Source organism: Dromaius novaehollandiae, chromosome 24 (assembly GCF_036370855.1).
Source record: "Dromaius novaehollandiae isolate bDroNov1 chromosome 24, bDroNov1.hap1, whole genome shotgun sequence".
NCBI classification, from domain to species: domain Eukaryota; kingdom Metazoa; phylum Chordata; class Aves; order Casuariiformes; family Dromaiidae; genus Dromaius; species Dromaius novaehollandiae.
This window is the reverse complement of record NC_088121.1, coordinates 672,941-696,507: the sequence shown is the minus strand read 5'-3', so window position 1 is coordinate 696,507 and position 23,567 is coordinate 672,941. Positions and strand designations below refer to the sequence as shown.

The 23,567-nt window shown below is 49.1% G+C and overlaps 1 protein-coding gene across 9 annotated transcripts in view; it reads left to right on the top strand.

Moving 5' to 3' along the window:
- The window catches only part of CAMTA1 (calmodulin binding transcription activator 1), a 435,941-nt gene that overhangs the window by 140,267 nt on the left and 272,107 nt on the right, over positions 1-23,567 (top strand). For all 9 annotated transcript variants that reach the window (XM_064525335.1, XM_064525333.1, XM_064525334.1 and 6 more), the window contains one exon: positions 21,751-21,886. In XM_064525335.1, coding sequence (XP_064381405.1) covers positions 21,751-21,886 — 136 coding nt within the window. The remainder of the gene's footprint in view (positions 1-21,750; positions 21,887-23,567) is intronic.

Below are 23,567 nucleotides of genomic sequence, written 5' to 3'. Positions count from 1 at the left end.
GATACAGATGACAGAAGAACACTATATTTACAAATGAAATTGTTGCGCGCTTTAAGTGCTACTGTAAATATAAGTGACAGGCTAATGCATCACGTTGAGTTACAGCGGCGGAGACGGGCAGAGGTGGGAGTACAGGCTTCCATACCGCAGTCTTGTTCGCAGCCTTTTTTCTCCATCTTGATGGAGAGGCTTACCCTGGAAGGGAAAGTGGTGTCTGCTGTGGATTTCTTTGGAGAAAACGGTGAGCCAGAGCTCATGCTGCCCACAAGGACCTGGGCAGGTTAGCGTTAACTGCTTCGTGGCGTTCAGTATCTCACGAGTACAACCAAGGAGTCCGGGATCCAGAAACCTGCCGCCTCCGCAAGTGGCAGAGGCTTCCTCCTTCCTTGGGAGGAGACACTTGGCGTCAGGTTTGGGAGATTCTTCCAGAGCTTTGTTCTAGTGACCTTTATCGAGTTGCGTATAAAAATCCCAAACGGCTCTATTGCCTCATCGGTAAATAGTGGTTTCTGGAATTACTGAGATCAAGGTTACAGCACCGGAGGCTCTTTGAGAGAAAGGGCAGGGGCAGACCACGGGCTGGAGCAAATGCTGTTAAGGAGCGGAGGCATGAAAAGGATTGAGCTTGGGGGTTCTCTGCTCTTGCATTCAATCTAAAAGGTTCGCTTCAGACCCTGAAGTGGGCTGGCCTTTAGGAGCAGCATTTTAAAGCTGCATCCCATGAGAAGATTTCAAAACTAAGATTTCAAAACTGCACATGGCAGGTTTTGTTCTGTCGCTTGTTGTTCTCCTGCTCTTATAACCATGGCAAGGGCAGCCGCTTTAAATGCGTATTAGCGGGTTTGCTTAGCAAGAATAAGAACTGAAGTGTTTTAGATTTAAAAAAGTACTTAGCGAGGATGGGAAGGGCGTGGACAAGAGCCGCAGCTGGAGCAGGTGCCGAGCGGGGCTCCAGCCCACGTTGCTGGTGGTGCTGAGTTTGCCCCTCGCGTGCTGCGACGTTCAGCTCTGCATCTCGCGCTTCTGCCGAGGTTATGAACGCTTTCGTCTTGCTTGATGCAGGGACTCTCAGCTGGCAAGTTGGGACGGAGCCCTCTAACCTCTTGCGCAACGTGAAAGAGTTGAAGTTAGCAATGTTATTTAGTCGACTTTCCACTTTCCGCTGCTAAAACCAAAAAAAGAATGGTGCCAGTTTGCAATTGTCCACAGGCGAGAGAAGGGTGTTGAAACTGGTGTTAGGATTTGCGGGCAGCAGTTGTTTGCGCTTTTGTCTCCTTCCGTGGATTTGAGGGTCAGTGATGTTCGGTGCAGTCCGTATACCATCCCTTGGATGCCCTCTGGAAGGTGACCGCGTGTTTCTCTTCAGCTCGCACGCAGTAAATGGGTGATGCAGTGGAGATGTTTTTGCTGGATAAGCAATTAGCTAAAATAAACTACTCAAAGGACAAATTATGCAGCACTCTCACTCTGAAACAAATGAATTAATTGACTTTGTTTTGTATCTGTGGCATGTTCCTTGTGTTTTACTTAGCTTTCTCTCTAAAAGGTTCCTGCATTTCCTCTTGCTCTGCAGTGAGCAAATGGGATATTAGGAGGTGATTTACACAGATACGGATAAAGGAAGTTAAGTGATAAGGAAAAGGAAACGTATAAAAGGTCTCTCAATTAAGAGAGACACAATTTCCCTCAACTGAGCGTCTAGGAGTGTCTGTTTCATTTGCTTATCTGGGGTGTTGTTAGTTTTCTCTCTGAAGCCGGCACCGCGAGAGCACGCAGCTCGTCCAGAGCCGCCTTTGCTAGAAGCAGGCCTGGCCGCTAACACGCGGGACGGGGTCCTGCCCCCCTGCTTCTGCAAAGCCCCGATGCGGGCGGTGGGAGCGCTGACGCTCGGCCGTGGTGGCAGACCGAGCAACAACCGGCAGCTGGGAGCAGCCCAGCGCCGGCCCTTCCCGCGGCAGCGGCCGTATCCCGACGCGTGGCAGTGCCCGGGTGCCGCGTTAATCCTGGGACAAGGATGGGAATGGCCACGTGCGGGCGGTGAGCGGTACCAGGCTGGCGTTGCTCGTCCCTGTGCTGCTGCTGAGAGTTTCCGGGTGCTTTTTCTGCCTGGCCGCTGCAATGCCCCGGGCACGGTACCGGCCTGGAGGGCTGCGTGGTGCCATGGGCTTTGCTGGACTAGCGACTGGCTGATGCCCGCTTTCTTCTGGTCCAGTTTCATCCCTGAAACCTGGCCGAGATGTGGCTGTCCCACTTGTGCGCGAGGCTTTTGTCGCACTCTTAGCTTGGCTGCGCGTGTGGCATAAACCCGATGTATAAAATGTTTTAAATGCTACAAGTTTGTAAACTAGCATAATTCTGTTACTAATTGCTCTCCACGATTTAAACTCCAAGGTGACGTTAACACTGAATGTGTTTTAAAGGTTTTATTGGGATCTTTTGAAACTGTATGATGTTATTAGCAGTACATTACCTTAGGTTATAACGCGTGGCTTTTCCGCATGCTGTTGGAATAAGGATTACAATTTTCTGGGCCCTCTGGTGTACCGGGTGACTCACGAAACGATCTGGCCGAGTTGCTGGGTTTATTTACGGTAAGTAAATTAAAGCTGTGGTACAAATCTTTGCTGTGTAACAGGATTTGCAAGCAGCTAAGCAACGTCAAAACTGTTGGACCAGTTACCAAGAAAGTGTTTTGTGCGTAAGGGAGGATTTGGTTCACTGCATAATGTATTGTCCCAGTCATCAAGAGCTAAGTGCAGTGTGGCCGAGAGTTGAGCTTTGTCCTGCTCCCTGTTTCTGCTTTGTAATATTCAGAGACAAATTTCTAAACCATCTATGTTAACGCCATGGAGAAGAGATGACTTCTGTGAGTGGCTAAACCAGCGAGTTGCTGGCTTTCCATCCTGGATGTATCTGGCTGACTTTCTGTTTTATTTGCCTATTTAATTGTAATATGATGGCACTTGGAAGCGGTAGTTGCGGGCTAGGACCTTCTCGCCTCCTTGCTGTACAGTTCTTGTTGCTGTGTGTCGTGAATTTTTGATGCTACACTGTTTTGAAAAGTGGCTGAGCTGAAATCCTGTTGGCCAAATCTGCATACTGCCTCGGCGGTAGGAATTGGGTGAGCTCAAAGGTCGCTTCATACGCTCGAAGCGTGTTCGGGTGAATGCAGAAGTGTTCAGTCACGGGAGTTTATCACGCTGCTGCTATTTGTGATTGTTGCTGTAGATACATAATGAATATCTTGAACTTTTCAGTCTCTTCCGTATTTGGAATGTAAAAACACGGACCTTTAATGGAAGCGCTTTATATTCATGAGAAAAGCGAACGTCCTGCTTCTTGGAGAGCTCAGCTGCAACGCGAGCGAGTGAAAACGCTGTAAACAGCGTGACCCTCCATCGGCTGCTGTAACCCACAGCCGCCACCCCAAAAACCCGAAGGGGAATTGAAAATGGTAAATATTTCAGGATACTCCTTGTTAGCTGGATAGCGCACAATAACTCTGACCTTGAATTTCACTTTTTTCCCGTCCCGTGAGCTTTCCTCCCGCGAAGGAGCCTCCCGCCTCCCTTGTTGCCCGCTCCAGCGCTAGCGGGACCGACCCACGCGGCGGGCACTGCCGTGGGTGACGTTTAGAGAGTCTTTAGAGAAAGAGTCTGTGCGTTCATGTGCCGGTGTGAGACCTGCGGGGCGATGGTCAGCTCTGCACTGGGTGGTCTGCACTGCTGCGCGCAGGCACGAGATGCAAGGTAGAATTGGAGGAGTTGCACCTTCTTTCTAAAGCAGAAATTGCCCTTGTAGGAGCGGAGCAGACTACCCTGTTTACATAAAGGCGCTAAAAACCTGCTACGTCTTCTGAATTCATTAGAAGTTCTGGCTAATTAACTTTATCAGTGCATGCTGCTGGGTTGCTTTAATTTATTTTTTCTGGAGCTGCAACGCGAGATGTGCAAAGCAGAATATCAACGCCTGGGAACAGGAAGGCGTGCAGCACCGGCGCGGCAGGAGAAGCGCCTGGCAGCAGGGAAGGCCGCGAGCCGCGGCGAGAGTTGTGCCGGACGCGGCACCAGTCACTGTCACCGGTGTTCACCCAGGAGCTGCTGGAACAGCTGGGTCTGGGAAAGGGGCTGGAGGGGGAATGTGCGCCTTAAAGAGCAGTTATAATATACTGAAATACTTGTTTTTAAAAAAAAACTCACTAGATCAGTGAATGTTCTTCTGCTAGAACTGAAATCTCCTGTTTAAAAGTTTTAAAAAAGCAGGAAAAAGATGAAGATCAATGAAAGCTTTTACCTGAAGTAACTGTGCGTTTTGTGATCGGCAGTACATGGGCGTTGTGACGCGTCGGTCTCCAATCATCGGATGCGCGTAGGAGCTGTGGCCCCCGCCCTAGGAAGCGAAGCTATGGCAGAAATTCCCCTATTTCATAGACAGCAGCGATCAGGAGGGGCTGAAAGCGCTTGGTGTTGCAGCACTTCCCAGAAAGAGGTCGGGCCCTCCAAGTGATGAGTGTGGTTACTTTTTTAAATAAGAACATAATTTATGTCCCCTTGTTGTGTTCCTTGCAAATGGGTGTCTAAGTTTAGCCGTCCGTCCGTCCTCTTGGATGGGAAAGGGGCGGCAGCTCTGCGTTCTTGGCATCGGGGCGTGGAAAGCGGAAAAATACTAACGGAGGGAAGTGACCTCTCAACGACGTCTTCGTGCATCAGTCATCGTGGTAACTGAAGGCAGTTAAGTAAATCACGGGACACAAGTAGCCCTGTTATGTGTCCATTTCTAACTGCTACATTTCAAGGAAGCTGCTGTTTTGAAAGTTGTGTGTAATAATAATGGGGAGGAAAAAAGAATTAACAAAAGAGGTCGATGGAGTCGGCGGTGTGGCCTTGCTCCGTGGCACGAGGAGCCGGCGGGAGCACCGTGACGTTCCCCGGCTCTGCGCTGGGAGCGGCGTCGGCGGTGCCGCCGCACCGAATATCGAGGGTCATCCGCCCGGCAGAGCGCCGCGGATCGCTGTCACTTCCGATGCGACTTTGCTCATTTGTATTCCGCTGTCACAACCCAGACTGCTGAATTCGTAGGAAAACCCCGCGAACGCCATCGCGGGCCCGACGTCCCGCTCCCGTCAGTCACTGTCACAAAATCGGGCGGCGGAGCTGTGCTTTTGATGCTGGGCAGCAGGCAAGTGGCAGCGATTGAATTGGTTCCGTAAAAAGGCATTTGTGCTGCCTCGGGAGAGCCGTTCCGGGTGAGGAGCCGGCCCTCGATGGCGTGATCGGGTTGCAGGAAAGGGGATGTTAAGCGCACGTACCTCAGACCTCTTTTACAGGGACTTATAGGTCGTGGTATTAAATGAGGTCAAGGCTCATGAATATCTACGTGAAAACAAAAGTATTTGAAGGATCGTTCATAACCGTGCTGCTCTAAAGCATCGGAGCTAACTGTCCCGTCCACACAGTCGAAAGCTTTTCCAGCGTCCCGTTTTAACTGGTATCTGCCCATTTACGGGAGTTGGGTGAACTTGGTGCACTCAAACATGTGAAATAACTTGCATCTTTAAAGGGATGAAACGCTCGTTCTGCAAAATCCAGCCTGGTGTGGGTATGTACGTCCCACACAGAGCTGAATAACGTGCTCGAGAAGGGGATTATATCCCTTAGCATACGTACACGCTGTGCCTTCGCTAGCCCCTCGCGTTGCTCTGCTCCAGGCCCTTCACAACCTGAGTAGCTTCTTGTGCCGGTTGTGCCCTGTGGGTCGGTTTTCAGTAAGGAGAATTTCAGATTTTTCATTTCATACGTCACTGCTTAGGTGAACACGTATCAGGGATGAAATAAGAAAATACTGTTTTTTCTTCAGATTATGAAGCTAACGCTTAATCTTAGTTGCTGGCTGCTGATTGCGTTCGGCCAGGGCTTAGGAAAGTGAATCTTTTGTAGTACTAGCAAAAACGCAGCTTAACTCGGTTAAAACAATTAACAGAATTATCATCTCAGCACGGCAAACGGGAAAGCAGGCTTCACGGTGCGGTTGCGTTTCAGTGACGGCGCTGGGCAGCGGAGCGCTCGAGGGAGGCGGCGGGGCGGGGGGGACGCGTGCTGCTCGTCACCTCGGCCGGCGGGGACCGAGGGCCCAACCGCGCGGCTCCGGCGGGAGCTACCGGCACGGCGTGGTGGCATCCGCCCTCGGCCGCCGCGCGATACCTCCCTGGGGAGCTCCGGGCCTGGGGCTGCCAGGCTGAGAACGGGGCTTGTACCCTCGTAACCTGCCCCCCCGCTTTTCCTTTGCGACTGCGCTCGAGGCTGGCAGTCGACAACAAAACCCTTCGATTTGCTAACGGAAAAGCTGCTTGCGTTTTAACCTTGACGAATGAAAGTGAACGTAGGGAAACTGGAAACACCTGGACTGCTTTTTAATGCTGTAAAAAGGACAAATCCGCGTAACCCCCGTTCCCCTCCGAGCGTTCGGGGGAGTAACGGGAGCCGACGCTGCTCCCGGTGCTTCGGAGGCCGCAGCTCCACGCGCCGGGCGGCCGCTCCCCTCGTGGCCACGAGTCCTCGCGTTCCCCACCGCGTCGTGTCCTCGTGGCCACGTGTCCTCGCGTTCCCCACCACGTCGTGGCCACGTGTCCTCGCGTTCCCCACCGCGTCGTGTCCTCGGCCACTGCCCGGCCCCAAGGCGAGCGTCGGCACGGGCGCACGAGGCCTGCGGGGAAGGTCGGCGTTCCCGCTCAGGCCTTCCCATGGAAGGACCATGGATGGAGCAGCGTGGACGGGGCGCCGCGGGCCAGGCCGGAGGAGGAGGAGGAGGAGGAGGAAGAACGCGCTCCGAGGATGCAGCTCCGGGCGGCTGCGGCTCCCTGGGGAAAACGCGGTGACCAGCGCTCGGCGGCTCCCGTGGCTGTGGCAGAAGTCACCCTGCAGCAAAGGGTTGGGTGATCCTCTCTAATCGTGCTCTCCCAGGCACGGCTCGCCCTCCCTTCGCGTAGCGCGCGGCGCGTTGGCAGCCGGTCGCGGGAGCGCTTCGAGCGTCTCCGACGGCGCGGTGCCGTCGGCCGAGCGTCGTGCACCGGCCTCCTGCCAAAACCGCGGCGTGGGCCTGCGGCTCCTCCGCGAGACACGCGGCAAAACGCCGCAGCTGCACACGCAACAAATGGCCCTCGTCAAACGAGAGGGCTTTTTAATGGAAGTAATCTGGAATGCATCAGCTCAGTGTAAGAAAGTATTCATGAGAGGTTTTCTTCCAAGTAAACACCCGCAATTAAATTGTAATTAAGTTGGGTAATTATTTCCGTAAATCTCACATGCATAAACGTACACAAGGCTCGTCTTTAAAAGCGGTGTATGTTTCCCCCCCCCCCCCCCCCCAAATCATCGTTACTGGGAGGTTTCCCAAACAGTAACGCTGGCTCAAAAGCATGTTGCATGGAAGGAGGCTTGAGAGGGCCGCGCTGTGCAGGTGCCTTCAACTAATAATGTCAGAACTGGGGCACCTTGGCTTTCGGCAAGGGAGCAGAAACTGTGTGTGGCTTCTTTTTGGTTGTTTTTGTTGTTGTTGCTTTTTTTACCTGCCACGTCTTGTATGGCACCATTTCTGGTGCCGGCGCGTAGAGAACAGCAGTCACCTGCCTGTGCCGTCACCGTGAGCTGAGGAAGTAAGAGGAAAAGCAAAACAGCGGGTATTTAGCTAAAGGGAAATCGGCAAACATTTACCCTTAGACGTCTGACGCGCTGTGCCAGGCTTTGACATCGCCGGTGCCGCGTGCTGCGTGGGTGGGACGCCGAGTTTAAAAACGGTTCATGCTAATTTACACGGTCTCGAATTAGCACACGATGGAAAAGGGATTTGCTATTATTAAGAGTTGGTTCAAATTAAATTAATCTGAAAATGTGTAATTTCATCTGACCTAAAAATACCATAATGTAATTAATTTCAGAAATCGGATGAGCTGAGAAGGTTCGGGAAAGGATGAGCATTTCAATAAAATAATAATTGGTTTTGTGCTGTAAACAGAGTCCTCCTGGAAAGACCTGTAGGAACTGGGGGGGGGGGGGGGTGCACAGTGGTTGAGCTGCTTCATTATGAATTTTAAGTAGAGTTCTTAATAGCTTGGCATATTTTGGACAAGTATTGGCATTTTGTGTATATATATGCAGATTTTACATACTTGGGTTTGATCTTTTTTTTAATGGTGTCCTAGTTTTTAATAAGTTTGAAGGAGGGTAAAGGGCTTAATTGAAAACATGTTTCCATGTGAAACTGGTTGTTTTGTGGATTCATGTGAACTTGTCTCAGTTTTTGTAGCTGTAGTAATAATTAGATTTTTTAATATATAAAATCTAAAAATTAGACTAGTACCATTAAAACGTTTAGAACATACTAATTCTGGAGCGCAGAAAATGTTGGAAAAAGAAGTATTTTCTTACTTTTCCTGTGCAGGAGTCGTGTGCCTGGTTCTTCAAGTAGGGAGCCTGGGAACGGGGCGTCTCGTTGGGACGGCTGGTCAGGCCCCCCCGTAATAACGCAACGTCGTCGTGGTGTTCGTACGTTCTGCGTGAGGGAAACCTGTTGAAGAGGATCAGCGTTATTTTAAATCACTGTTAGAATGTGGTTCTGGAACAGAATATCTGAAAAGTTACCTAGATGGTAGCACCAGAATGATTCAGGGTGGGTTTTGACCGCTGCACTTAGACACTTGAGACCCATTTTTCATGGTGTTTGTGTCTTTGTGCTGCGGATGTTCTGAATGTCTCAATACTGGGACAACACCAAATGCGGGTGAATATCCTGATCGTGAGCTCGCCTTTATTTCACGCTGCGACGTACCGTTGGAAGCAGACGCTTTGCCCTGTGACTCCATAGCGTGAGAACGGGGAGGAGAGAGAGGCTATTTCAGATTTAAAATACATGAGAACAAGTCGGAGATGCCGTGCGCGCGGTGGCATGTCCAGACGGCTTTAGGTGCTCGTCCAGAATCCAAACCTGGATGATGGATGGAGAGAATAGATACCGTCTTCCTCTTTGCCTGATCCAGAAATCAAGCAATGTGGGGAAGTAAGAATTATTTATTTACTTATAGGAAGTGGAGTGGTGTTTAGCTTTGGTTATAATGAGTAACTCGACGCATCTTTTGTAACGTATATAAGTTTGGTACCGGGGTGTTACATCACGTAGCTCTTGAATTCTGCAAAGGTTTGGAAGAAAAATGCAAAAATGTTTCCCTTCTATTTACTAAAAACACTTTACTCTTAATTCTGAAAAATTACTTGATGGGTCTGCATGTTTCACAGACCATAACTAGATTACTACCTTTTACTGGAATGCTTTGCGTTAATGAAGACTGATTGGGATCGCATAATAGGTTTCCTCTGAAGAAAGCATTATGTGGTTGTTTTTTTTTCCTGTCTGGCATTCTAGTTAATTGCCTCGTCATCATTAATTGGTGGAGCGAGGTTGATATAAATAAATAAATAATCTTCTTGAGGCTAAGCTGGAAGACGGAGGGGCCGGCAAGGCGGCGTGGCGAGCAGGGCCTCGTTACGGCCCAAACGCGTGCAGGGATGCGACTGCGGCAGGTCCTGGGGGTGGGATGGCTTCCCGGGCGGCTGCACCGGGGCAGCTGGCCTCGTCGTAGCTTTCCACAGCCGCTCTCGGCTGCACGTGGAGGTCAGGGGACTCGATCCCGAGCTTCGGCCCTGCCAACAGCCGACGGTCGCGGCCCAGGACTGAGGACGGCCGACCCCTTCGGCCTGGCTTATGTGGCGCTTCGAGCACCTCCGGCTTGCAGCTTAATTCAGATTTGTGTACGTAATTACTATTAATCAGCAATCAAATGAGTTCACGAGTAAATCAGCATTATTTTACGTTGCCGTATCGCGTGAAACGTTTCTGGCCGCGTGGAAGGCGAGCCTGCGCCGGCTGATGAGCAGCGCGTTGTCTCCAGCAGCCCTCCCCTCGCTGCCGCGCACGTTTTCCGCAGTGTTTTGCTTTGCTAATCAGGGGACTGTGTCGGTGGCTTTCTGCATTTGCATTTTGACATCGCTCCCAGACTGGGGCTTAGCCGCCGTGTAAACCTGCTCTGCAGGAGCGTTCCCCAGGGCTCGGGGAAGCTTCCTTCTCCTCCCCCTCCCTCCCTCCCTCCCTCCTCACCGCTTGCAGGCGTGCCAAAAAAGCAGGGAGAAACCCCTCGACCCTCCCGGCACCAGAACGGAAACTTGGCTCCAGGGCCGGCGGGGAGCCAGAGGCCCTTTTGTGGGATCGCGGTCGAACCAGCCCGGACGGGTCCGAGGCGTCGAGCGGGAGGTGCACGCCGCGCTGCCGGCCTGGCAGCAGAGGAGCCGTGTCGTCCCCAGCCAAGGAGATGTCACCTCAGTGGCGACGTTCTCCTCTTCCAGACAGTCGGGTCAAACGCGTCGGTGGTTTTTGCGACAGCTGCCTGTGCTGTGCTGCTTGGTGCCTGGCACGCGGTGCTCGTCCCTGCTCTCTGCAGCCGCTCCGTGCTCATCACCAGCATGCTTCTGCGCTGTTTTGGGGTGCCCTGGGTTCGTACTGCTCTTTTGGATCTATTTTTGGGGATTGGCGTTTTCTCTAAAAGCTGGTAGAGAACACGCCTGTTTGTAAGGCTTCAAAGACAGGGACTGCACAAATGGCTGTACTTGAAATGTCTTTCCTGAAATCCACCCTGCTGCCTCCCGTACGTCCCGTCTCATAGCTAGTCTCACCTTGCATGGATTGCAGTGGGAAAAGCTCCCTGGAATGAACGTTTCCATCCTCCTTCAGTTTGCTGCTTCCTTGCAGCTTCCCGAGCGTTGCATGGGAAAGCAGGCGCTGGCGGGAGGAGGGAGATGCCAGCCGCGACCGAACACCGGAGGCAGGCGGGAAAGGGGACCAGCCCGGCCTGGTCCGTGCAGCGCTTGCACGTGCATCTGGCTCTCGCAGGCGATGGGCAGCAGCGATGATGCTCGGGTGACGTCCCGCTGCCCGGGCTGGCGGCTGCTGGCGGTCCAGGCTGCTCCAGCCCGTCTCCCTGGGCTGCACCTTTCTCCTAACGCGAGCTGCAGTAACGAGGACTCGGATGCGGGAGCTGGCAGGGTCCGTTGCCCGCTCGCATCCCCGCGGGATCGGCGCCGACGAACCGGAGGGAGTCGGCTGAACGAGCGCAGCGCGAGCGCCCGCAGGGACCGGCTGCGCAGGGTTGCGTTACAAGGGTGGCGGCGGGGGAAGGATGCTTCTCCTGTGACACGCTGTAATCCCGCGTAGCATCGCTACGTGTGAGACGGCGGAGCAGCTCTGCTGCACGGACTGACCCTCAGGCACCCGCCTGCGTCGCAGAGCCGGTCGCGGGGCCTCGCCAGGCTTGCGGCTTGCTGCGACAGCCCGGCGCGGGTGTTTAGAGAAGCAGGTGGCTGTAGGCAGGGAAAGGGCTTTCTGGCGGGGTGCGGAAGGCTGGAGTGTGGCTGCGGCTCTGAGCTACTTAAAAACAGGTTGTAGGCACGTGCCCCTTTCTGCAGCCGCATTCCGGGGTTGCCCGGTCAGGAAGCCTCCGCGTTGCCCGTCCTTCAGACGACAGCGAGACCAGCGCCCCGGCCCCCGCGTTTCGCTGTCCGGTCTCATCACAGCCGAACGTCTGAGGTCCTGCAGATGCGTGGAGGGAGTGGAGGCCCGTAATCACCTTTCTGCCGGCCGTTTTGTTGGCTGCAGCGTTGGAAGTTCATTGACTGTCAAACCGTAATTTCATTTTGGAGCGGTTCTCAATTAAAATTTATAATTAACAAGTTATCATTCAATTTTCAAATACTTAGTGATTTTATAACGTCTCAAGTCAGGAGCCAAGCTCCACTCCAGTAGCTAAGGGAAAACTAGATGCCTTTTTCTTTTCTCTTGGCACTTTCTCGGTGTGACAAAAAGCCCCTCTCTCCCCCTCCCTTCTGAGCTTTTCCTAATCCGCAGCTGGATCCACCAAGCCCCGAGTATGACGTAGCAAGACTGTGTCTCGCTGCATCTGTTCCAGTCTCCGTGCTGAATAATTATCCCTATTTTCGATGTGTGCGTCCAGTGACCTTTAAGCACAATATTTCCTTGCAAAGAGTCTGTATTCTGGGCCAAAACAACAGCCTGCTAACTCCTATGGAAATTTTTCCTGTGGATTTGCTTTGGAATCGGTCCCCCCTAACCTCTGTGCAGAGACAAAAATGTATCGTGGGATTGAAGGACATGGCCATTGACAGCATCTTTGCAACTCTGCCTGGAATACAGTATTTTTGAGAAAATGAGATCCCTCTTGAACAGAATTGCAGAAAATTTTGGTAGCCTTGAGCTGATGGTTTTAGCGAGTAGGGAAGTTTAACTGGGAATTAATCAACTAAATAGGATTTTTCTTCCGTTTTCTCCCCCAAACTATGCGCTTGTCGTCTTGTCTGTCATATTAGGAAAACAGCATATATAGTTATAGCTGGCTTTCCATTCTCAACAGAAAAATACCTGGTGTGATTTAATTGGTAAACTTTCAAGTGACATTTAGATATCTAAACATTTAAGTGACATTTCAGAAAAGTTCCAAGTCTCTTGAGCCTCAGAGATCCTGAAAAGCCATCCGCTGACTGAATTTGCTTCAAAACTCTCTGCTTTATGATAAGCTGATCTTGGAAAGTGTTTTGCCAGCTTTAGAGTCTCAGTGGGGCTTTGTCTTTTTATTTTTGGTCTAGATGAGAGTAAGAAAGAAAGGGTAAAGATAGTTTAGTCCTAGCCTGTGGGTGGTTTTGTTTTTGTTGTCAAATAACTTTCCTGTTATGTTATCCCAACAGTAAAAGTTTAGAGAATCATATTCAAGGTAAATGGGACCGATAGAACTGTATCACCTGCGTGTTCTAGAACTGCACCCAAGGCAACGTCCGGTGGGGTTGGCACGTACGTGGGAAGTCAGCGTCCGTACTTGCAGCCAACGATGGTTCGGACTCGCATCCAAAATCCCTTCCCCAACGTAAAGGGCCCCGAAGGAGGTTGCTTACTGAAGAGCCGGTTTGGAAAGCATAGACGTGTTCCCAAATCAATGTGGCATATGTTTATACAACTACATCAGTCTACTTAGCGTACCAAAATGATTTAAAGTAATCCTTAACTTATGAACTCCCTAGAAACTCTTGCAACTGCTGTAATGTCACACTTCAGTAGATGTTTGCTTTCTTTTTGTAGATACGTTTATGGTCTCGAGATGCAGATATTTGAGTTGAGAAGCGTATCGGTTAAATGGAGGCATAAGAACAAGTCGCAAAGTGGTCTAGAATGTTTTGTGGTTTTGCTAATACAGGTTTTTGCAGTGGAGCTGCCTGACTTTTCTGTTTCTACCTGCTGGTAAACTTTTACTATTCAATATTTTGGGTCATTCAAAGTCGTAATGGCACATAGCAGCAGTTTCCTGCAAAAAGAAAGTACTATGGCTCAGAATTGGACTGTGGATGCTTTCGCAAGACTGCTGGTTCCGCTTGTGTGGGGCCCTAAGGCGTAAATCCCGTTAGATAAGGGAGACGTCCAACGGTGCTGCGGCGGGAGCACGGCGATGAGACCTCCAGAATCTACGGTAGGGAGAGCAGAGGAAGATGCTCATCGCTGGTGTCAGAAGTAGCACATCCTCATGAGAAGCGTCAGTATTGGCTAAACAGAGTTTTCCTTTTCTTTTTTTCTCTTTTTCCTCTCAGATTTAATAATAGGAGAATTGCTAGGGGTGGAATTAATCAGACTGAGTAACGATGATATACAAAGATGCTGTGTGAATCTTTTGTGGAATTCGGTCTTTGGCAGCAAAACAGGACACTGCTGAGCATAGGCGGCAGCAGAGTAGCTGTTTACTGGAAAGTCAAATCCTATCATTAGTTCTATTACTATTATTAGTCCTGTTATTATTATTGTTCCCTATTTTCCTTATTAGTTATGTCAAGAACAAGTACAGAGAGCAAAGATGCCCAGGCATTTCCAGAGCGTTCATGAAAACGGGCCGTAATGAAGAAGCAGTATCCATCAGTGTCGTTCCTAGGTGGAAATGCTTTCCGCAGAGACATAACTGCTGGAAAGACTATTTAGGACATACTTTATTGCTTTATAAGCCAGTAAAGCAGATGATGTTACTTGCGTTTAATCTCTATAATGATAAACTGCAAAAACACAAGTATCTGAAGACTGAGATTTCAGCAGTGTTATAGCCCTGGCACCCTGAGTATGCGTTAAAAAAAAAAAAAAAGAAAAAAAAGAAAAGAAAAGAAAAAAAAGAAAGGAAAAAAAGAAAAATGAAAAAAATACCCAAAAACCCACAGGTGACTGGTTGCAGAGTGTTTGTCAGTAGGTGTCCCAGCACACACACACACTGCCCAGTGCTTTTGTAGAGCTTTGTAGCTTGTATTTCAGTTTTCAAAATTTATTCTAACCTTGCAGAAAACACTTTATTTGGTAGCACGTAAACAGTCCTGCGCTATGGTACGAAAGCTCCCTTCGTACTGATACGCGCTTGTTTGGTCATGTTTTGTTGGAGCGATAGGTAATTACTCTCATACTTGGTCAATAGAACTAATGCCATTCATTAATGGTGGGGCTACATGCTGGAAAGAGGAGGTGAGGATTAAGTGTTATGGCCTGCTGCTGCTAGGAAAAGGAGCATCTGGATTCCAATTAATGTCCCCTTGATGGGATTACTCACTGCGTTAGCTGCAACTCCAGATAAAATTGCTAAGTCTGTTATTTTAGACTTAAATATTGCAGATATCAAATTCACTTTCATCTTAAATACAAATTATATTTAAAGCTGAAGATGGAAAAAAATACAAAAAACATGTATTTATATTTTTGGGGTGGTTTCTATCACTTCCTACAGGGATTAGACGACTATCTTCTGAAGTTTTAATTTTGTGTGTGGAGTTCAATGGATCAGGTAAGGTGCAAACAAATACGATTCAGAATCCCTTCAGCTGACGCACTAATAACCTCAACTTTACGGACAGACAGCCGCGTCTTCAGGGGTTCGTGCGATGGGCTTTCCGGGCCAGATGGCACTGCGGGCTGCTCCGGAGAAACCGTGAAATCCGGACGTCTGCACCCAGTTATTGTAACGGGCTTTTCTTCTGCTTGTGGTCCCGCTGGTAAAGGCTGAATGTAAACTAGAATTTCTTTTCTTCCAAGGTGAATGTGAGTTGCTGCCTTAGGGTAAAAGACAAGCCCTTCTTTGGGAGGAAGAATGTTTATTAAAACAACAAGTCTTTCTGTAACCTGTCAGTGATGCAACTGATAGGTAGGTTCCCTGAAGCCGGAAAGCATTAGTCTGTGTACGCATAACTCTAAGCATTTTGGGCTGTATGAAAGAGCCATGCCTTTAAAAAGCTGTTTTCCGCAGAGACGGTTCGGTGGGAGGTTTGTTGACGTACCAAAGAAGATCGGTCCTCGGCAGGGAAATGGCGCGAGTGCCGTGGGCAGGGCGGGCTCGCGCGGCGCGGTGCCGAGAGGCGGATCTGGATGCGCCTGCCTCTGCTCTGCTGTGACGGGAAGCTCCGGCTTCCAGGCGATGAGTGACCGCGAAGCCGGTCGCGTTGCTCGAGTGCCCTCGGGATGCGCCCAAAGCATCGCCATAGGAGGCTTTTTGCTGTTTGTCGCGCTGCAGCTGGGCGTTTGGGGCCGCCGCGGTCCCTCCAGAGGGGCAGGGGAAGGTCCAAGCCCGCGTCCTTCAGAGGCACCGCTGAAGCAGCGCGTTGCCCTCTGTGGTTGTGCCTTCCCTTCAGGTGACCGTGCAGACCGGTTAGTCTTTGCAGCCTCCTAAAACAACGCAGAGTTGCCGGAGATGAGCTTGGCCAGCCAAGGTTTGCTCTGAAATGCGGGTTTGAGAAACCCTTGTCTGCTGCTGCTAGAGGATTCTCTTTCAGTTTTTGATTTGGACTTTAATCTTCCGACAAGCCATCGTACAGTGAGGGGAAAATACCAAGGTAAACGAAGACTTACAGAACTGCATTTCTCAGGGGAGAAATAACTTCTGTCATCAGATTTTTTTTCCGCTAGAAACAAGAAATAAGAAATGCAGTATTGCTAAAATCTTGATATCAGTCAGAAGCGATCACAATCGACAGTCGCTGTGCCTCTCTCCTTGCCCTGCAAATAAGCGCAGCAATGCCAGGGCTTTAAAAGCCGCTCACAGTACAGAAAAAGAAATTAATGGATGGTTTACTGGAAATCCATCATCTGGAACGTTTGATAGCACCAGATGGAGCGGAGCTCTACAAGATAAAAACGCGTCTTCCCTGGACCGCTACGTGACAAGGCTTTCGTTTGAACAGAGGGCATCTGAGAGCACTTGCTCCTGGTGCTTCTCTCCATTCACAAAATCAGCTAGCTTTTCGGCTTAGGTTTCCTTTCCTGCCTTCGTAGCTCTTGCATCTTTTCTGGGAGATGGGAAGAAGGGAGAGTTTGGCTTCAAAGGCAGCGGAGTCTCATGTCCGTGCAGAAGGTAGCTGGTTTTCTTTCGAGCGGCTGGCTTATATGAATGACACTGTTCCTTCTCCAGATGAAGAAGTGGGAAGCAAAAGTGACATTGGTGATGGGTCTTTGCTGCCAGCTGAGCTTCAGAAGACTCCAATGTTGTCAGATATGGTTGGGAGTGGACCAAACATGATTTCCAGCTAAATAAAGCAACTTGATGACTTTAAATAGTCTCTTTACTTGAAAGCATCATCTAAGCATCAGATGAGGGAATTATAGGATGGCATCACTGTTCAGATGTCATCACATACATCCCAGTGTTACTTTAAAACACGCTGTGTTGAACACACTATTTTTCTCAGCGCGTTCAAAGAGATACCTGATTTCCCGTGAGGATCTGGGACTACTCTTAGTCTTCTCTTTTCAGTTTAATTAACTTCAGGAGACTGTTTTGTGGCATTAATTTTCCTTCAGTCTGACAACACTTCTTACAACAGCGATCCTTTCTCGAACCACCACCACCTCCCGCCTCGGCTCTCTGCTTGTATTGCAGCAGTCTTCGCCGCCGAGAGCGAGGAAGGGTTTGCAGGGGCATCGACTGGTGTCGCTGGCAAGCGCCCACCGGGTCCTGCGGGGAGCTGCCGGCTACCTTGGCAGCTGTGAATACGTCTGAAAGTCGGAAATGAAGAGAAGTAGTGCAATACTCGGGGTGGTTGAGCTGGAATGTAATGGTTTGTGTTTCTTGCTGATTTTTCTCCCTGCATCACTAATTTCAAGACTGACACTTGTTTGCACTCATGTAGAAAGCGAATAGTAGGATAACACATTTGAACTGTTTTAGCAAAAGGTTTGAACTCAAGCTGAGTGGGACAGTGTTCGTCTCGCTGTGTGATGCTGTTTGGGTGCATTTGCTGGGCTGCTGGAAAGCTCTGGGGTTGCTGGTGCCTGTTGGCTTTGGCAGTGCCCTGTGGAAAGCTTCAAACCTAATTTTATCTTTGCTGTAAAGAAGTTAGCTGTTTTCAATATCCATCTTCCAGGATATTGAAATAATTAGGATGGAATAGTAAAGGATGAGTTTTGGAGGCACAGACGTAGAGGAAGGGTTCTGGCTGTTCTTATGCTGTTGTCCCAGAAGTTGCTGTTGGCTTTGCGCTGTTTACAACCCTTCCCGCAACCTGAGCTCCCCAGACAGTAAAACATAGTTTTCCATTAAATGATGTGTCTGACATTTACCAAATCTTTATGTGACAGTTTAGAGGGAACTAGTTGCATTAAACAAGCTCATTAATATTGCAGTAATGCGATTAGGGGAACGTCTTGGTCATTTAGGCCGAAGGGACTTTAATTTATGAGCCCAGTGGAGAGGCAGATATGAAATGTCTGTTGACCAAAATGTCTTTACCATAACCTGTGTTCAGTTTACTCTCGCTGTGCCTATCTCATGTTCGCAGCAGGTGGTTTGGAGTCTTACTGTTAAGTAACAGTCTTGATTTAAAACCAAAGAGAAAACTTGACACCCCTCCCTTTCTTGCCTTGGGGCTAGAAGTAAACGTGAACAGCTAAATTTGGTTAACTTTGGTTTAAGTCACCTGCCAGAAAAATAACCTTGGCTTCTGTTTCTTCTGTTTTGTTTTGTTTTGCACAAGTTTGTTTTCATACGTGCCATCTAGCAAAGCAAGGGAGGGACAAGCTTATAAAATAACCTAATGAAACCCTGGTTACTTTGCGCTTTGGTCCAAGATGTGGATCTGTCAACCTGCAAAAATGGTACCTTGCCAGTAGAGGGATTTGAAACCTGAGAAAATGGGTTTAACTTAGAGAATCTCCCACTTTGGACATCTTGGGAGACGAGGAGGAGCTCGCTGGCAGCGTTGGGTGTGACACGGTGCCACTCGGGTCCCGAGATCCAGCAACAGCGTCAGGTGACCGCGCTTCCCGAAAATAAGTCTGAAAATGGAATCTCGTGCCTTTCCCGGAGCTGTAGCAGGGACAGGATTTGGGCAAAACGAGCTCTTACGCTGCAGTGCCAATGTACTTGAGCCGCGATGGTAAATCACTGAAGGAAAGAGGAGGCATCTCGAGTCTCATCAGGACGAAAGACAAAAGGCTTCCTGCGCTGTAATTATTCTTGTCGTCCTTTTCCTCCTTCCCCCAGGCCACAAACAAGAAACCGAAATAAATACCAGGCAGCTTTTAAATGCCACAGACTCGTAGAAGGAAAGGAAATTCAAAGTTGCAGCCTAAGCTTCATTCCTCGCGCGCTCTGCCCCGTTGGGTCTCCGGGCAAGCGGGACGTCCCGCGAGCTCCGCGCGGTGGGACCGGGGACGGTGCGCTGGGGCTCCCCTCCGGCCGCTTCTCTTGCGCGGGTTTCGAGCACGTAGACGGCTCGTTTGTCAGCCTTCGTTAACGCCGGGCTGCCGGCGTGGAAGGACGGTCGGGCCGGGGACCCTGCGCTTTCAGGGCTGTTTGGGAACCGCTGGGTCCTCGTGTCCCCAGCTCGGCCGCGGGACAAGTGGTTGTCGCTGAAAGTCAGTTCGTGTATTTGACAGCAGCGGAAATAATACGGAAGTATCGGAGAGGATGTTGAGAAACATCTTGTATTTCGTATAGCTAGAACAAGTGGCGTTCCGTTTTCTAGAATGTACTTTAATCTGCGTCGGAGTCATCGGAGAGACGACACAGAAATAGTTAGGTTTTGTAGGACTCGAGTAATTAAATTGTTTAACTGTGTATTGAACTGCAATAATAGGTTGTTAATAAATCATTTCAACCGCTGGGTGGATTTCGGGTAGTGGCGAGGTCATATATAGTATCCGCGTGGCCAGCGGAGAAATAGCACTTTAATTGGCTCAGTGTGCATATAGAAATTGAAGATATATCAGAATAATCATGAATTCTATTTAATATTGTGTAAGCGGAAAGTGTGTTTCTTCTATTTAACGAGACTCTCTCCCATTTAGTTCTTTGGGTGTCTTTGGAAAGATGCTGCATGTCCAAGTGGAAAGAGACTTCTCTGTTTTAGATTATCCTGGTTGTTTTCTTTCAGTTGTGCAATAATATTAAAATACTGTTTTATTATTTTCGATTTAGTCTTGTGTTAATGAAAAGAGGGCTGTGTAGCTGCAATCTAGTAGCTAATCAAATAAACCAAATTGCCGTTAATGTTCTGGTACTGATTATTGCTGCGGTTCCAGGTGGAATTGAACGCAAGGAGAAACGAGGGCTTTCCGGAGCCGCCGGCGTGCGGACGAGCCGCGTCGGCTGCGTGAAGCCCGGCCAGAGCGGTCGGGCGCAGCCGCGGCCCCGCGTCGCTCGTGCTCGGGTGCACGGCGGCTTCTTCCCTTCCCCTGCGAAGCCCCAGCGCGAGTTGAGCCGCAGAAGCTCCGGAAGCGTCTCGGGTGAAAAATGCCGCTCGTTTTATGGAGCTACCTAAAAAGCAGGTGCTTTCTGCAGACACTAAACTAACTTGGTATACTGCTATCGAAATTGGCAGCTGCTTCAGAGCCGGAGGTTTTGCTTTATTTGGTACAAATCTTGGCTGTGTTTTCCGGTGACCTGTTACTGGGCCCTTTTTTGTCGCAGAAATAAGAGGGCGGGAAGCGTGCGCGTGTCGTCGTTGCGGAGTCGCCGGGTCCGCGTGCCCCCGCGCTCCCCGGGGCCCGGAGCGGCAGGGAAGGAGCGTTTTACCCACGCGCCCCAAAATTACCCCGGTCGTGTGCTTTGCAGCCTCGGGGAGGGAGCTGGGGTGATGGCATTGGCTCATCTAGGTAATTTCAGCTGCCTGCGGTGGTAGAAAGCTGTTGGTAGCCTGTTTTCCTCAGTAAAAGGGCAACTTTGTGCCCTTAATCCAACACAGGTGTTAGTTACTCTGTAATTAGCAGCATTTACAATATTACCGGCTCGTTAGCATGCAATAAACACTGGGTGAAGTCAGCTGTCTTCAGATGGAGCATGTTGCTGGTAGCTTGTTGAGAGCGGAGATCCCTTCCCTTCGGACGGGATTGCCCTGGGCACTGGCAGCATTTGAAACGCTGGCGGGAGGGAGGATGCTCTTCTAGCTGGTCCAGGCACTGATTCATTTTGTTAGACCTTTTGGCACGGCTTTGAAACCGCAAACTAGTGTTGTATGAACGCCAAGCCCTTCCTTTGGCTTGTTTATTTGAAGAGCTTGCTCGCCGTGGCTGGGAGCGGGGCTGGACCTCCCAGGCCGCCGTGGGACGGGGCAGCAGGGCCCGGCCGTTCCGGAGGACTCTGCTCCCTCCGAAAAGCCAGGTGCCAGCTGATGGAGCGTGAAAAGCTGAGCCTTACGGAAAGTGCTGCGCAGCGTGTCGTTCGTGGGATTTTCCCCCTCGCGCTCTCTTCTTAGAGGCTTCTTTCTGCTGATCTGTTCTGTTTACCCAAGTTCAGGAGTTTTGCTTTAGCAGATGTCTCCGGCCAAAGCTTTCCCGCGGAAGTTGCTTATTGCTGCTGCTGCTAATGTTGTTGTTCTTTGTTCTCGGTGCTCTAAAGCCAAATTACTGAGCCTAACGTACCACTGCGAATTTCTGCAGTATCTACAGCACCGCTGTCTACGGGTGATGCATGCTGTCTTTTTAGTGATATTTTTTTTAATATTACAGCAGAAATGCCCCTTTTGTGTATTGGCTTAGCGTATGGCAAAACATTTCTGTGAAATATCTTAGTGCACCAAAACGACGTTAGCGCCTGTCTTTGCCTTGGACAAATGTCGGTGCTTCTCCGTTGATATTGTAAAGCGCCAGTGCGGTTCCTAAGTGGAAAACGTTTTCAAGTGCCTTGAAGTCAAAAGGTGATAATCAAAAAAGAGAAAGTTATCCCGCGTTGTACCATTCGTCTGAGTAGCGAAACCGCTGTGCAAACTAATGCTTTTTGTTTATTGTGCTTTTAAGCCAACGTACTTGTTCTGGTGCTGCAATAAGCTTAGTTGCTGCCTAATCCTGACTGATGCGTTAAAAAGAGGGAGAGATTGTCTATAGTAAAATAATAAGCGTTTGTTTTTGCCAAGCATTTCTTTCCTTCTAATTTTCCATGTGTAGCTCAGCCCGAGCATAATACTTCATTTTCATCATTTTCAGGGTACAAAATTCAAAAGTAAATTTTTGCAGACTGTAAAATACAGTTAATCCAGTGAGCAGCAATGAAAGATTAAAATATATATATATATATGCCAAATACGGTCTATTGCTTTTCTGTAGAAACTTTTACTGGTCCTCAGTGCCTTGCTTCAGTAATTCCTGTAGAGTGCTTTTTTCTTTATGTAATTCAAAACTGTTTCTTGTTTTCAGACCGCAGAATGGTTCTATGATCCTGTACAATAGGAAGAAGGTGAAATACAGGAAAGATGGATATTGCTGGAAAAAGAGGAAAGATGGGAAAACCACCAGAGAGGATCACATGAAGCTGAAAGTCCAAGGAGTGGAGGTAGGAGAGCGAAGGGGCCGCTCCTGAACGCTGGGTGGGCTGAACGGCGATGCCTCCCCAAATCTCTCCGAACCTGGAATCGTCGGTGGCGCTTTCAGAATAATCCTTATTTGCTGAATTCCTGCTTCTTTCCCTCCAAGGGCGGGGGGGATACACATGTTCTTTATTACAGATCTGAGCAAAATTTGAATATAGCTTTACCTTTTCATTGTGCTCCTGCTTTTTCCTTGTCATGAAGTTGCACAACTATATCGTTGAAGACACTGAAGCGTGGAAAAGTATCTTTTGGTAGAATACATGCTTTTTTTTATAACAGGTACTTCACAAGGCGACTGAACATCTCAAGGGTGGGTGTGCTAAGCGTTTCCAGTATCCCCCGTCTTTCTTTCTGTGTAAGCAAGAACGCGTCGCATGTACATGACTTAGTCTAACAAAATGCTGGGTAGTTACTGGTAGTAATTGCTATAATTGTATCTGTTAAGTATTGGTCTTACAGTGTGCAGAAGTAAAGTGTCTGTTGAATTTAGATGCAGATTGGGCTGTATTTCAAAGCATGCCTTGATACAGACCCTTGCTCTACTGCTGTTACTTGGCAATTTGGAGAAACTCAGAGACTGACTGACTCTCACAGTATTTCCAGAATAAGACTGTTCAAAAATATGTGCTTGTTTGGCAGAACTATTCCTTGTTAAATTTCGTGCGAGGAAAACAATCTCTGATCACACTGACCATTACTGATGTTTGTAAGGTCTGCACAGGTCTGGGTAGAAAGTACACTTATTAAAATTTTTCTTTTCATTTTGTTAAGCGGGAATTACGTTTTCTGGTAACAAAAGTTCAGCTACAAAGGCTTTACCTAGCCTAGTTCTTAAGAACTGTATTTCTTGCATTTTATTCCCAACTTTGGGCCAAAATTGTAAAAGCGTGTTAAAGCGTGCAGTTGTAGCATTTAGCTATGTCATTGAGAGAGACTCTAATTTCAGCCCATGAGTAGTGAAGTCACGAGGGTATATATTTGTGTAGGCTATTGATTTCTGCAGTTAATGGAATGTGTGCATCGCTGGGGAGCTGAAGCTGCGCCCAGTTACCTGGGCAAAACGCACAGAATAATTGGTAGTGTTTAATTGCAGGCAGAATTTAACCCGTTAATCTCTGGGTATTTCGGATAACGCTCCGCCTGCGTTGTTGCCAACCGTGACGGCAGAAGTGTTCCTCGTATCGCTCAGCCGTTCCTGCACCGAATTCCAGGCGGATACACAAATATTGGCCTTAACCACACTTAAGTGTGGAATCACCAGAAAAAGTCAAACATCTTCCCAAGATGCTGTGCTGCTTCCAAATGTGCAGATATGTGGCCTGTTAGAGCAAGTACTTCCACTTACTTCACTTTCACTTATTTTGCGTTACACTAAGAGGCACAGAAAAACGTGGAATTGGAAGGGATCTCGTGGATTACCGGGTCTAGCCTCTTGCTGTTGCCAGCCGTTAGTACAGGCAGCCCTTTCACCAGTTTGTTAGTCTCCGGGCTAAAACCAGCCGGGTGTCTCGTGCTCGGTGGTCTCATAAGGAAGAACTTTCCACTCTGAGTGGTTTTTTCTGATTTCCAGCCTGAGTTTATGCACAGCTATTTCATATCCATTTATTCTGCTGCAAACATCGTGTTACAGCTCTCCTCGCCTTC